This window comes from Acinonyx jubatus, chromosome C2 (assembly GCF_027475565.1).
Source record: "Acinonyx jubatus isolate Ajub_Pintada_27869175 chromosome C2, VMU_Ajub_asm_v1.0, whole genome shotgun sequence".
Classification (NCBI taxonomy): domain Eukaryota; kingdom Metazoa; phylum Chordata; class Mammalia; order Carnivora; family Felidae; genus Acinonyx; species Acinonyx jubatus.
The window spans coordinates 28,000,010-28,013,084 of NC_069384.1; the positions used below are offsets into that span (position 1 = coordinate 28,000,010).

General features: G+C 42.6%; 1 protein-coding gene across 1 annotated transcript in view; it reads left to right on the forward strand.

The window, feature by feature from the left end:
* The first annotated feature begins 665 nt into the window (after positions 1 to 665).
* LOC106974551 (serine/arginine repetitive matrix protein 3) overlaps positions 666 to 13,075 on the forward strand; it is a 51,573-nt gene continuing 39,163 nt past the window's right edge. The window contains exon 1 of the mRNA XM_027077523.2: positions 666 to 1,081. Within this exon, the coding sequence (XP_026933324.2) occupies positions 681 to 1,081 (401 nt within the window). The 5' untranslated portion in view covers positions 666 to 680. The remainder of the gene's footprint in view (positions 1,082 to 13,075) is intronic.

Here is a 13,075-nt window from a genome sequence, read left to right on the forward strand (position 1 = left end):
TCCGTCCAAGGAGCTGGACGGGGCACTCCTCAGGTCTCCTTCCCAGTCTTCCTCTCTGAGTCACTCCACATTGATTCCTGGGTGCCTACTACATGCTAAGGCGTGGGGTCAAAGTGACCTGGAGTTAGTGCCCGTGCCCCCCCCCCCCCCCCGCCAAGATTAAAGCAGGACACACAGATTACAAGGTGGTGGAAGCTGGGGGTGGGGTGCGTGAGAAGGAGCCGAGGGAACGCGTGTCGTGGGGTGAAATGGGAGCGGGGGCGCCAGCACCCCGGCGGGACCTGGGCGTCCCGGCCCCCAGGCTGTGTCCCAGACGCGAGCCCACGGCCGGCGTTAACGAGAACAAGCCCCCGGGGGGCCCGGGAGGAGCTGTCCAGTCGCCTTGGGCGGTCGGGGGCGGCTGGACAGAGCCGGGAGCCGAGCGTGGGGGGGGGGGGTCGGCTCGGGTGCGTGGAGCACCCACCTCTCCCGGCCGACGCAGTCCTCCCGCCGCCTTTGGGCCCTGCAGCCCCCGCCGGGCCATCCAGAGGGCGGGCAAGGAGGAAAACAGCAAACCGGGGGCGGGGGGGGGGGTGCTCCTCAGTTCCCGCGAGCTGCCGGGACCCGAGCGGTTCCTCCTGCCCCGGTGACAATGGGAGGGAGGGGGAAAAAAGGGTTAAGAAACTTGGCTGAAGAGCTGAATGGCGTGGAGCGGCGAGGGGAGGGACTGGGCCGCGGCGGACTCGGCGGCGGAGGGAGGAGCGCGGCTGCGGGCGGGCGGGCGGCGAGCGAGGCGCTCAAAGTCAGCCTCGCAGACATTGCAGCAGAGCCCCGAACTCGGGAGGCGGCGGCGGCGGCGGCGGAGGAGGAGGCGGAGGCGGAGGAGGTGGAGGAGGCGGCCGAGGCGGAGGGACGCGCCGGCCCCAAGCCCTCCCGCCCGCCCGCGCACGCCCGCCGGTGGCCCCGCGGCTGCCACTGCGCTTGGCAGCGCTGCTGACCGGAGGGAAGAGCTCGCCGGGGCGCCGAGGGAGCACGGGGCGGCGGGGCGCCTTCGTGGAGTGCGCCTGACGGAGCCCGAGGCGCGGAGCCGCGGCGGCCTCGGGTGAGTGGCGGCCGCGGCCGGGGGCTGCGGGAGCGGCTGCGGGCGCCGCCGGAAACGGCCCGGGAGCGCGGCCCCGCGGCGGCGGCGGCGGCGGCGGCTGGCAGGGCCGCGGGGGCGTCGGGGCGCCGGGGACTGCGCTGCCTGCGGCGGGAGCAGACGCGGACGGCGGGGTGGGCTCAGCCTCGGGGAGGAATCGTTTCCGGGGATATTCCGCCTCTCCTGCCGGGTCCGAATCTTCCCGGGAACTCGGGGGGGGGGGGGGCGGGCAGCTGGGCCGGCAAGTTGTGGAGTTGGTCCCGGGCTCACCGGCCGCTCTGTGGCTGTCCTGGGCCGAGGGGCGGCCTCCGTGTGCTCCCCGAGGCGCGCCCGGCACGGGTGGCCGGGCCCGGGTCGTGCCCCGCTCCACTGCCTCCTCGGCCCGGAGTCCCGGGCGCTTCTCGCCGCGCAGCCCTCGGTCCTGCTGCCCGGGGCGACCTGGGCGGCGCCGGGTGCTGCTACCCGTCTCTCGCCCGGTGCCTCCCTGCTCAGGGCTCGCGGGATTCAGGGTCTGGACAAGCAAACAGGAAAAAAGGGACAGCTCTCCCGGCCCCCACCAGACCCCCAGGCCTGGCCGGTCGGTTCTTGTCCTTCCCCCTCCCGAGAGCGAGGCTCTTTGCACCCGAGGCCTCAACCATCACTTGACCCCCTGATGAGCCAGAAACCGGGCTCACATTTGGGGTGAGCCCAGTGGAGGTCCTGGGAGGCTGCCTTTCTCTCCTCTTGTGCAGCAGTGTCCTCCTTACTACTAGTGAATCTTGTTGTTTTATGAACGGTTTCCCTGGAAATATTCTACGATCCCTCCCATCCTTTCCAAAGTAGTTTCCAAATTTTAACCAAGAGTTGGTGTTCAGTGTGAAGGAACAAAGGAATCAACTGTGTGTCTCAGAGGCGAACAAGCTGGGAGTCTTACACATGTTGATCTCTGAAGCATTACGGGCGGTTCTACCTTCTATCTCGTTAGTGATTTAATTGGTTTCTGAAGATAGTGGAAGAAAAACAGAATGATAAGCGCTTTTGCGTTAAATATTTTTTTTAATAAGGCATTTTATTTGGAAAAAAATTAAGACGTTTCTAGCTACAAAGACTTTTGCTCAGACGGTGGAACTAAGTTGGAGTTTGTCTCCGGTAAAGTAAATGATTAAATTGCGAGATGGTACGGGGGTGAAAAACTGTCTTTAGAGGAAGAAAGCCTGTCTATAGGTGTCCAAAGTAAATATGGTTGTCGTGTAATATACATGAATACCCTTTACGTTTTGGTGGGGGGGGGGCATTCGTGGAGCAGAGGGCTTTGTTAATTCATTCTTTAAAGTTATGAATTGCCTTGAACCTGCTTATTAGTGGATCATATGTTTAGCAAGTGGGTGCATCTTCCGGATGTTTAACCACCACTTTGTCACCTTTGTTGAAGAGACACTGAAATAAGTGGACTTTTAAAACAAATAGTGCTTCAACTGCTTGGCACTTGAGTGTGGGTTGCTGCCTGGAGTATGTTGAAATGTTTTTCAACTTAGAAATAAGTTGCTTGGGTTTTGCCCAGTGCTTTGGTGGTAGTGTCGATTGGGTTTGGTTGGTTCAGAGTAGTGCCTTCCTAACCAGTAACAACTTTTCCCTGTCTGGAGTTAGTTCCTAGAGACAAAGAAGAATCAGTCCCTGGGAACAGCTACTATGCAGGCTGGGGGATTGTCACTCTAGTCTGTTTCACTCACTCTGGTGGGGAAACACCTCTTTCCACACTTACCCCTGCAGGTGCCCTAAGAGGGTGAGTTAAATGTATATTTTGGAAAAAAAAAGAAAAAAAGAGGACTGCTTATTGTTAGTTTTACTCCAGTGAGGTCTCTACAGTGCTTTTGAAGCAGTTGAAAACCAGGTTTAATGCCTGTGGGAAGACTTGACTTAGAACTACTTTTTGCGTTTATCTCCAAAACTCTGTAGAACTTGGGTTTTACTAATTTAAACATCCCCAAATACTGTAAGTTTGCAGCAAAGAAGTGTCTGTAAAAGAGGCTAAGAGGCTAAGGGCTCTTCTGACTCTTGCAGTTTTAAGAGCAAAACATCATGATAAAAAATAACCTATACCACCACCTAGAGTCTGTTTGTTAGTTTATTGCTCCTGAAGTTTGCTTAAATTGACACGTCTCTTGTGGTTCCAGTATAGCCAAAAAATGATTAAGAAGCCCTAGCTTTCAAAAGGCCATCCAAGAGAATAATTATTTGTGTAATAAATAGCAAGTGCCAATTTCAATTATCCATGCTACCTTTAGCATTGAAAATTATGACATATCAAGTTGAGTGGCTGTTCTCCAAAAGATACGGATTCAAAAGAATTTAAAACTGGGAATTTTTCAGTTTGCGCTCCAAGGTAGCTCTGTGATTGCTTAAAGACTGTCTTCACTGTTACCAGAGATTCAAGAAATCTTACAGATGAAATGTCATTAGGACTTTTTGAGGTCCCACATCAAACAAAAGCAATGATAAAAGTATAAGGGAGTGTTACAACTCCAGGAATTCTGGAAATTCAAAAAGTAAGAGAGAACGTAGGCTGTAGTAGACTTAGGGTTCCGAGAGGTGAAAAGTAAATCAATGTGAAATAAAGTGGTAATCTGTCTGGCTGGTAGTTTATACATAGTAAAGCGATCCGTTAAATGGGAGACCTGGGGATGGCAGCTTTAGTGCCATGCGGCTTATCACATTGTCTGGAGGAAGTAACGTTCCTTCTTTAAATGGTACAACCTGAGAGAAAGATGGCCTCCAAGATCTTTAATTAAGTACCGGTTGCACAGAGAGAACTAGAGCACTGTATTAATTCTGTCAAACATCACTATTTTAGAACATTGAGGACAACTAAAAATGAATTAACTCATATCTGAAAGCAGAGTTTTATGGAAGGTGACAGATGAGGCAAAATATGTCAATCTAATGGAACAAGTAAGAAGATAAGAAGATATGTCATTCTTGGCTCTCTAGAAAGATGAGAGAGAAGAAGGTTATTATTAATTGTACAGATTTCTTTGCAAACCAATACTGGAAGGCAGTGATATAGAAGGTAATTTTAAATCAGAGTGGCTTAGGATATCATACATGATGTTAAAGGGATTAGGTTTTTAATTTTAAAACTTGAAGATTGTAGGAAACTTAAAAGCTCGTATTTTAAGTGTTGTTTTGGAAAAGCGGTAAGAGTTTTGTGTATCAGGTTGAAAGATAATTCTGCCAGAAATAAGTTCAAAACGTCTAATTTTCACCTAGAAAGAATTGTTGAGTTTAAATTGTGATGGGTACAGTTTTGTTTTTCAAACTTTAGATTGCCTGATGCAGTTAGTTTTTAAAGCGTAGGTTAATAGAGAAGAAGAATTCTAGTTTATCTGTCAGTGGTGTGTACACCTCTCTCTGTATTGCTGTCTCCTCTCATCCCCTTTTCTAAAATAAATAGCTTCTACATTTTTGGATGCGTTCTTTCATGAAAATTGCCTTCCTTTGCATCTTCCTGTCTTGGCCCTGGTGGGGTAAAGGTTCTTTACTCTTGAGCTTTTTCCATATGCCCCTTCACGTGGCTCATACACGATCAGTATGCATTTTGTTTTGTTTTAATACTGATTTACTGTTAACGTGGATGAAGACTGGGGAAAGAAGCATTTGATATTTTAACAAAGCTCCTTGTGCACATGTCTTCCAATGGAGGAAATATTTTTATGAAAAGCAATTATTGACTACCATTGAAAAGTCAAACATTCTCAGCAGAATATGGCAGGGGGAGGGGCTTCAGGATAATAAGTTTGAATCTGGGAATTGAATTGTTCAAGATGCATTTCCTTAAGTTGCTCTCCGGGGGCGAGGGGATGAACAGACTCATTCTGTAGTATTTAGATACCACAACAATCACAGAAATATAATACCAGGATGGTCACTAAGACTTGAGAAGGTAAAAATCAGGAGTGTCAGATGATGAAGCAGGCCATTGGAATGGAACTGAGGATTATGTCCGGAGGCTGGAATGAACAAAAAGTAAATGGAGGAGAGAGATCTTGTTTCCGTATCCTGTTTGCATCTGATGCTGAAGCAGGGACATGAATTGCTGATGGTAATGGATTCCCTTTTATGAGGGCTGCAATATTATATAAATAGTGGTTGTTTAGAGAGGGAAAAATGACAAATTCCACATTTGTTCCTCTGTATACTTTGCTGTTGAGTGTCTCTTAAATATATATTTAAGGTGGAAGACCAAAACTGGGCACCAGAGTAGAACCGGGAGTTATAGTTTGTTTGGAAGAAAATGAATTCATATTAGACCACTTTTCTTTGTTCTTTTAAGATCTTGTGTTTCCCAAGGGTCTTACTGAACACAGGAAACAGTACTGAGGTTTGGGTGGTGAACTAGAGAATTCTTTCCTAGGATTTCTGATAAAGATAACTTGAAGTGGATAACTACAGAAATAATATTTCCTTTAAGCACCTTTAGGATTAGGGGGAAATTGGGACTTAGAGTTCTCTGAAGTCTTAGTAGGGTTTCTTCACAAACTGTGCTCTAAATGTCCATCTGTTTCGTTGTTGTTGTTGTCGTTGTTGTTGTTCCTTGAAATTTAATGTTCAATTTGATAGATATTGAATATTCAGGATTCTAAAAATTAGAGGTCATTTAGAACAGACTTTTCCTTTTCCTTTGCTACAGGTATGAAGGGTAGTTTTAATCTTTCATTAAAAATACAGCTATTGAGATAATAGGATGTTATACTAATTGTTGTCACTGTGATAGTACATACTCTGCATTATGAACCTTGAAATCCAAATGGATTCCTGCACCTCTTGCAAATATTACAAATAAAGCATTACAAAACTTGTGGTGTCTTAGAGTATCCATACACCTGAAACAAAGTAATCTTATTTAAGTTCATAAAACATTGAGAAGAACAGGAAAGAGGGGAAATATGATACATTTTACTACTGTATTAGGATTTTGTTAAAGTTAATACCTTAAACCATGCTAGGGATAACATTTGGCCTAGAACTGTAGGGGTAATATGATGAGAAGCAGATTTAAAGAATTTATGAGGAGACTGGCAATTCAAAAATGTAGCTATGAAAGAAAGGACTTCACTGTGTTTACTTAGTAGTATTAAGATACTTCTGAATGTCTATACCAGATTTTAGGATAGATTGTTTTTGAAGATAATGTTATGGATAATTACCTGATTTGGATAATTCATCTGATTTGTTTTTTAGCTGAAAAAAATTCAAGAATAATTCCAGAATGTGTTCAAACTTTGGCTAGGAGGATGCTTGTGACATCCATTGGTCTGTCCGTCCATCATCCATCCATCCTTCCTCGCCACCTTTCTTCCTTCATCTATCCTGTCTTCCTTCTTCCCTCCCTCCCTCTTTCAATAAATAGCGTGAGGGGAAAAATCATTTTGTTAAGAAATTTGGAAATAGAATTGCTTCTCTGAAAGGGTTAATAGTTGTGTTTGAAATTCAAAGCTAGCATGCTTCACTCTTCCCAGGAAATTTTTTTGACTTGGTATACTTCAGGGAATAAAAGCTCTAAATTAAAACCCATCTTGCCTCTTTAACTTTGTGTCATTTAGCAAAAATATCTTTAAGGATGAAGAAAGAGACCCTTATTTGCCTTAAATTCCAGGTCACTCTGTGACTAAGCCTGGTGTTTCAAGAAATATTAAACTAGAAGCTTGCTGGGAACTTGAGTCATCAGCTTAAGATACCACGAGGACCAACCAGGACAACTCTGATTGACCTGATGTTGGTGTTTATTCAGAGCTTTGGTGGAATGAAGTCTCTTATCCTTGGACTTCTAATTAAGAAAGTCCTTTTTCAGTCACGTGTTAAATGATAGGGCTACTCCTTATTTTTAAATCTGTAATCTGCTAATGAATTGAGAACAAATCAGGAATTAAGGAGTTAGGAGCTTCTGTTAATTGGGGTGCTTTATTTTGCTTTTACCTTCCTCAGGAGCTATGTAAGAATACTGGGTAGAAGTCAGGCAATTAGCTTTAGGTGGATGAGAGAAAAGCTCAAGTCACATAGTTGCTAAGCAAGCTTCTCCTTGTAGTTGTGTGCTTTGACTTGTTGAGTTTGTCTATACTGTATAACATGTGACTGCATTAAAAAATACATTAATGCATTAAAAAGTCATGATAATTCAGCATTGCAGTAGTTAGGAAATTATGTTTATATGTAGTCTTAAAATGAGAATAGTATAATTGTTGTGTTGATTTAATAACAGTGTAGATAAGAGAGCTGACATGTGACAGAACATAATCAAAATTTGAGAATTAGAAGTTCAAAATAGAAAAAAAAAGAGTCTTCTCCCTTGAGGGATCTCTCCAGGATTCGAGAGATAGGAAATGTTTAAGGGATTGTAGCTGGTTTTTGAAATGCGCACTTTTTTAGATTATCTTTTTTGATTCTTGCATTTATGAATTTAGAGTAATCTACAGCAGAGTGGTAGATGTATACACTGGAAAAGAAACAAATTAAGGGAAGGAAGGGGGATAGAAGAAGGTGGAGAATCCCAAGAAAAACTCTAGAATAGGAATTGACCCCACCTTTCAAATAGGCTAGAATAAGAAACACTCAAATAGGACATAAATAAAAAACATCCTCAAAATGAATTAATCATAGTTGCAGGGTTTTGTTTTGTTTGTTTGTTTTCCTATAAAGGGAATATTTGCACAATGGGTCATGTAAGCTCAACTTTGATTTTTGAAACACAAATTTTTAAAAAGTCTTTGTTTTAGGGGCACCTGGGTGGCTCAGTGGGTTAAGTGTCCGACATTGGCTCTGGTCATGATCTCATGGTTTGTGGGTTCAAGCCCCACGTCAGGCTCTGTGCTGACAGCTCAGAGCCTGGAACTTGCTTCGGATTCTATGCCTCCCTCTCCCCCCCCCCCCCCCGCCCCCTCTCTGCCCCTCCGCCGTTCACTCTCTGCCTCTCTCAAAAATAAACATTAAAAAATAAATAAATGAAAGTATTTGTTTTGTTATTCCACATCCAATTTTCTAGCTTAGGATCTGCTACTAAAACAGTGTATAATACAGATAATGGGAATGTCCTTTTATCTCTCTGTAGACTAGAACAAGGGGGTTAGATTTGATTTCTAAATTCTGAAATTCTGATTCTATACATTGATGTGTGCTGTCAGTAAGCAGTAAAGATTTCAAGCCTGAGGTTTTAAATTTTTTTTTTTAACGTTTATTTATTTTTGAGACAGAGAGAGACAGCATGAACGGGGGAGGTTCAGAGAGAGGGAGACCACAGAATCTGAAACAGGCTCCAGGTTCCAAGCTGTCAGCACAGAGCCCGACGCGGGGCTTGAATTCATGAAACGCAAGATCATGACTTGAGCCGAAGTTGGACGCTTAACCGACTGAGCCACCTAGGTGCCCCACTGCCCTTTTTTTTTTTTTTTTTTGCCTTTTACTTTTTTGTTGAGAGAAAGAGCAGGAAAAGGAAGAGGATTTGGGGACATCTGCTTTGTTCCAGGCACTTGGCTGTCTGCTTTACAATTTCCATGTGACATATAGGTATCATTTTCTCGATTTACAGAGAAAGAAACCTAGTGTGAGAAATGCCTGAGGTCACACAGCTAATGTCATTGATAATAATTTGCTTTTTCATGAGAGTATGCCATCTTTTTTAAAAGAAAGCCAGTCTCTATTTGATTTTTAGAAAGTTCTAAAAGCCTGCTCCCAAATAGAGCGTAGAATAGCCATAGAACTCGGTGCAGCACCCCCAGTCTGCCGGGCCTGGCTTTCCAAAGACCAGCCTCATAAGGAAGGCACCCTGTTTCCAACTGGTAATTCTGTAGCAGTTGATGTTAATTCTCAAGAGAACTGATGCCCTCTGTTCCCTGGGCTTACCTGAGAAATGTTGTCACCCAGGGTATCTCTGCAAGCTCCTTTCCCTCCTCAAATGCTAACCCTTGTGAGGTATTCCACACAATTACTGTAGTGTTATTTGAGGCAGAGCAAGCAACCATGTTTCTTGATATAATTCATTAAAATACCTTGTCATGGTCTTCATCCAGGTGTTCCCAAGGCTAATTTTGTTTGTCTACTTGAAGGAGCACTTTCAGCAAATTCAGGCCCATAGCTCTTTCTGGTGGAAAAGTTAAAATTCTTGACTGTAATGGTTCTTGACATGAATTTTGTGTCATTGCCCTATCTTCACCTACCATAATTTTATTTTAAAGACTACACCATGCTAATAAACTGGGCTCTTTGTTACAAAGAGGAAATTGATAATGCATTTGTGAATTTATCAGGAGGAAACAGAGATAGATGAGTATTTGGCTTCATTCTGGGAGTAGACTATGGTCAGGAAAGAGATTTTTGGGTTAGGGAGGTTTGTGGTATACAGTATTTTTTTTTTTAATTTTTTTTAATGTTTGTTTTTGAGAGAGCACGCGCGTGTGTGACCACGAGTTGGGGAGGGGCAGAGAGAGAGATAGGGAGTCATGGAATCTGAAGCAGGATCCAGGCTCTGAGTTGTCAGCACAGAGCCCGACACGGGGCTCGAACCCACGAACCCTGAGATCATGACCTGAGCCGAAGTTGGATGCTCAACCCACTGAGCCATCCAGGTGCCCCTGGTATACAGTATATTTTTAAGTACACATCGGACGTGCTCTGTTATTGAGGCCATGAGAAATGTAGTTATAAACCTCTCCACCTCTTCTTACTTGCTTCATTTAAAATTTATGGAATTCTGAACCCAAAAGAATCAAGCTGGGTGGTAGTGGTTCCCTCTGCACTAAAAGATACAGTCAAATTAAAACTGTAGTGGAGACACAAGGATGAGTAATAGGCTCATATACATAATATTTTCTAGCGTGCTTTGGATTTTGAATTGCCAAGTGAATGTTGGATAAACAAAAGGGTTTGTATAAAAGCTGCAAAGGAATGTTTTACTACAATGTTTTATTAAGAGAATATATTGTATCTGGCCAAATAAGAGAGAAGCCATGTAAGTAAATAATCTGGGGGGAAAAAAATCTTTCTGGAGTTCAGATAAATGTTTATATTCTCTCCCTAACCCATCCATACCTTTTTAAGAAGTTTAACTGAAATAGACTGAATCTACATGAGGCCAGGGATTGAAGATAGAAATTTTTTTTTTTATTCACCATCTGGTTCTTTCCCAACATCCAGATGTTTGGTGTTATTGAGTCAAAACTCAAAGCAATGCATTGTTTATTTTGTTAGTAAAACGCTGTGCTTACTATCCTAGTATCCGTGACTGACCTGAATCAATGTCATATTTTCTTCTTCCCTTTCTTTTCCTTTTTTTTTTGCTTGGCTCTCTCATAAGTTGAAGTAATTTCATAGAATCCTTAGATTTTTCAGAGTGGAGGGGAATGTGATAAAAGCTATGGATGCTCCAGGTTTAAGTATATTTGTCCTACAGGTATCTTGTCTTCCCCATTTCAAACAAGTTGGGTTATAAAGGCATCTTGCTTAATAGGAGAGTACATGGAATAGTAGTTGGTGTGAACTGTAAATCAAATAGTGTTAAATGCTACCTTTTAGCACTTACACACCTTTTTCCTTTGATCCTCCTTTTTTTTTTTTTTGCCAAGGTATACATATGATACAATGGGATAAATTACTTGCTTATCTTCCAACACTTTTGTCGTTGTTAATGCTGAAATGAGGGTGTTGTATATATTGTACACCTGAAACTATTATACTGTTCACTAACTGGAATTTAAATAAAAACTTTAAAAAAATGAAATAATATTTCCAAAACTTTTGTTGTTTGCATTTTACAGAGGAGGAAATTGAACCCCTGATAATTTAAGTACATTTTAAAATTTATACAGCCAGTACTTGGGTAAACCCAGGATAAGAAATCAAGCCTTAATTTATTTCAGTTTATTAGTTTTTGTGAAGACAGTCACAGAAAGAGGGCTTAGGTACCAGATGTTAAGAAATCGTTAATAACGTTTGGTGATGGATCCAGCAGTAAAGTCTACACTGACCAGAAAGACAGTCTTGAGAAGCGGAGCGAGAAAGGACCAGCTACATCCCCCTTGTTTTTGGAGCATATTTTCTTCTCCTGCTACCAAAATATGGTCTTCAGAACAGTCTTGTGATTCATTTGATATTCTCGTACTTGGAACGTACTTTCTAGGCTGAGAATTTAAAAACAAGTTTTACAGTACAGGTGCGCTTTTATTCATGCAGCAGCTTTGTTTCTACATGTTATATACATTTTGAGCTCTATTTAAAAATCAGTAGGGAAACTTCTATTTGTAGATTACCAGAGCCAGGTACCTTTCGTTAACTAGTGGGATCAGAATACTCACAGGTCAGCTCTAGTTATTACTGAAGAGTAATATTTTAAAATTACTAGTGCAGGTAGTTGGGTCTGTCTGTTCAACTGGGAATATAATGCAAAGGTTATGGACCCCATTACTGTATACTCCTGTGAAAAGGTAACATAATGGCAGGGCACTGTGTGGACTAGTGGTGAGAATGTGCCGTGAACCAAGGGCCTCTAGATCCAGCCCTGTAGAATGAGAACAAGAGAGAAGAAACCTAATGGGAGCCACTTATATGGGCCACAGACCATATTTTGACCTTGGCGAAGTAAATTGGAAAGAAATATTCTTACTCATGGGACAGTGGGCAAGAGAGTGTAGGTGCTCACTGCAGTCCCCAAGCCTCCAACAAGATCAGGTTTGTCTCCCACAGTTCTCTGTACCCTGATTGCAATGGCCACACTTGTTTAATGTTTGTATTTCTCAGTGGACCGTCTGCTCCATGAATAGGAGCTCATTCATCAATGTACTGTTGGTGTTGTAGATGCCTGGCACATAGAGGGCCGTTACAAACATTTGTTGAACTGTACCAATCCAATTATTGGTAAACCCTGGCTTTGTGGGGTCAGGGATAGAGCCTTTATGTATTTATATGTAACAGTTGCCAATTATTGTGCATAGCTAATTCATAATAGCTGCTGTTCTACGTTTTTTTTCTTTATTTAAATTAGGGCGTCTAAAAGGAATACTGTTTCTTCCTTAAAATTTATCATCATCTTTCCAGGCGTATTAACTATGAAGGAAAAAGTGCACCTATTGGTGACATTATAATTACTTGGCGCTTGCAATTGTTTTGTAATGCTGGGTTTCTTCAAAAATACACAAACTACAATATCTCAGAAAACACATTTAGCACAATCTTTGGGGGCAACATTTAAATATTTTTTAAAGAAGGAAATTTTTTATAGAGCTGCATAGAGAGTTTTCTTAGCTTCATTTCCTTAGCTAAGGACACTTAGCTTATGGTAGTGGTAAAGAGACCCGAGCTTGACACATTTAATCACATTGGATTTGACTAGTTGGGAAGACGGAGGCATTTCAAAATCTCATGTCTAGAGTTAATTTTGGTGTTCAGTAATCTAAAAGTTAGAGACCATCAAGAATGACCTGATGATTCAAACCCTACTAAGTTACAGGACTTAAATAGTAGATGAACCCCCTTTGTTATTATTATTTTTTAAATTAGTAATAGCTCTTTTCTGGAGGTGAATTTTTTGACTGTCACAACACTATTCTGTTCAACTAGATTAATAATGCTCAGGTAGAAAGGAAACATTTTAAAATGGAGCTCAGAAATTTCTAAACTACCAGTTAATTTTCAAATGCTAAAATGTATAGATTATCTGGGATATATGTTTACAACACTGAGATTTCACAAATGGTCTTAAAGTAACTTTAACCCGGTTTCTTGCTTTGTGAAGATAAAGTTTTACTAAACTTCATCCATGCTTGGGAGTGGATATATTTTGTAAACAGAAAAAACAGCTCTCATGGCTCTCATGTATATATATGTGTGTGTGTGTGTGTGTGTGTGTGTGTGTCACATGCTTATAAATTATAGCAAAAGAAGATCTGCAGGCCAATAGACTATTGTCCAAAGTAAAAGGGTAGAAAAAATTGCACA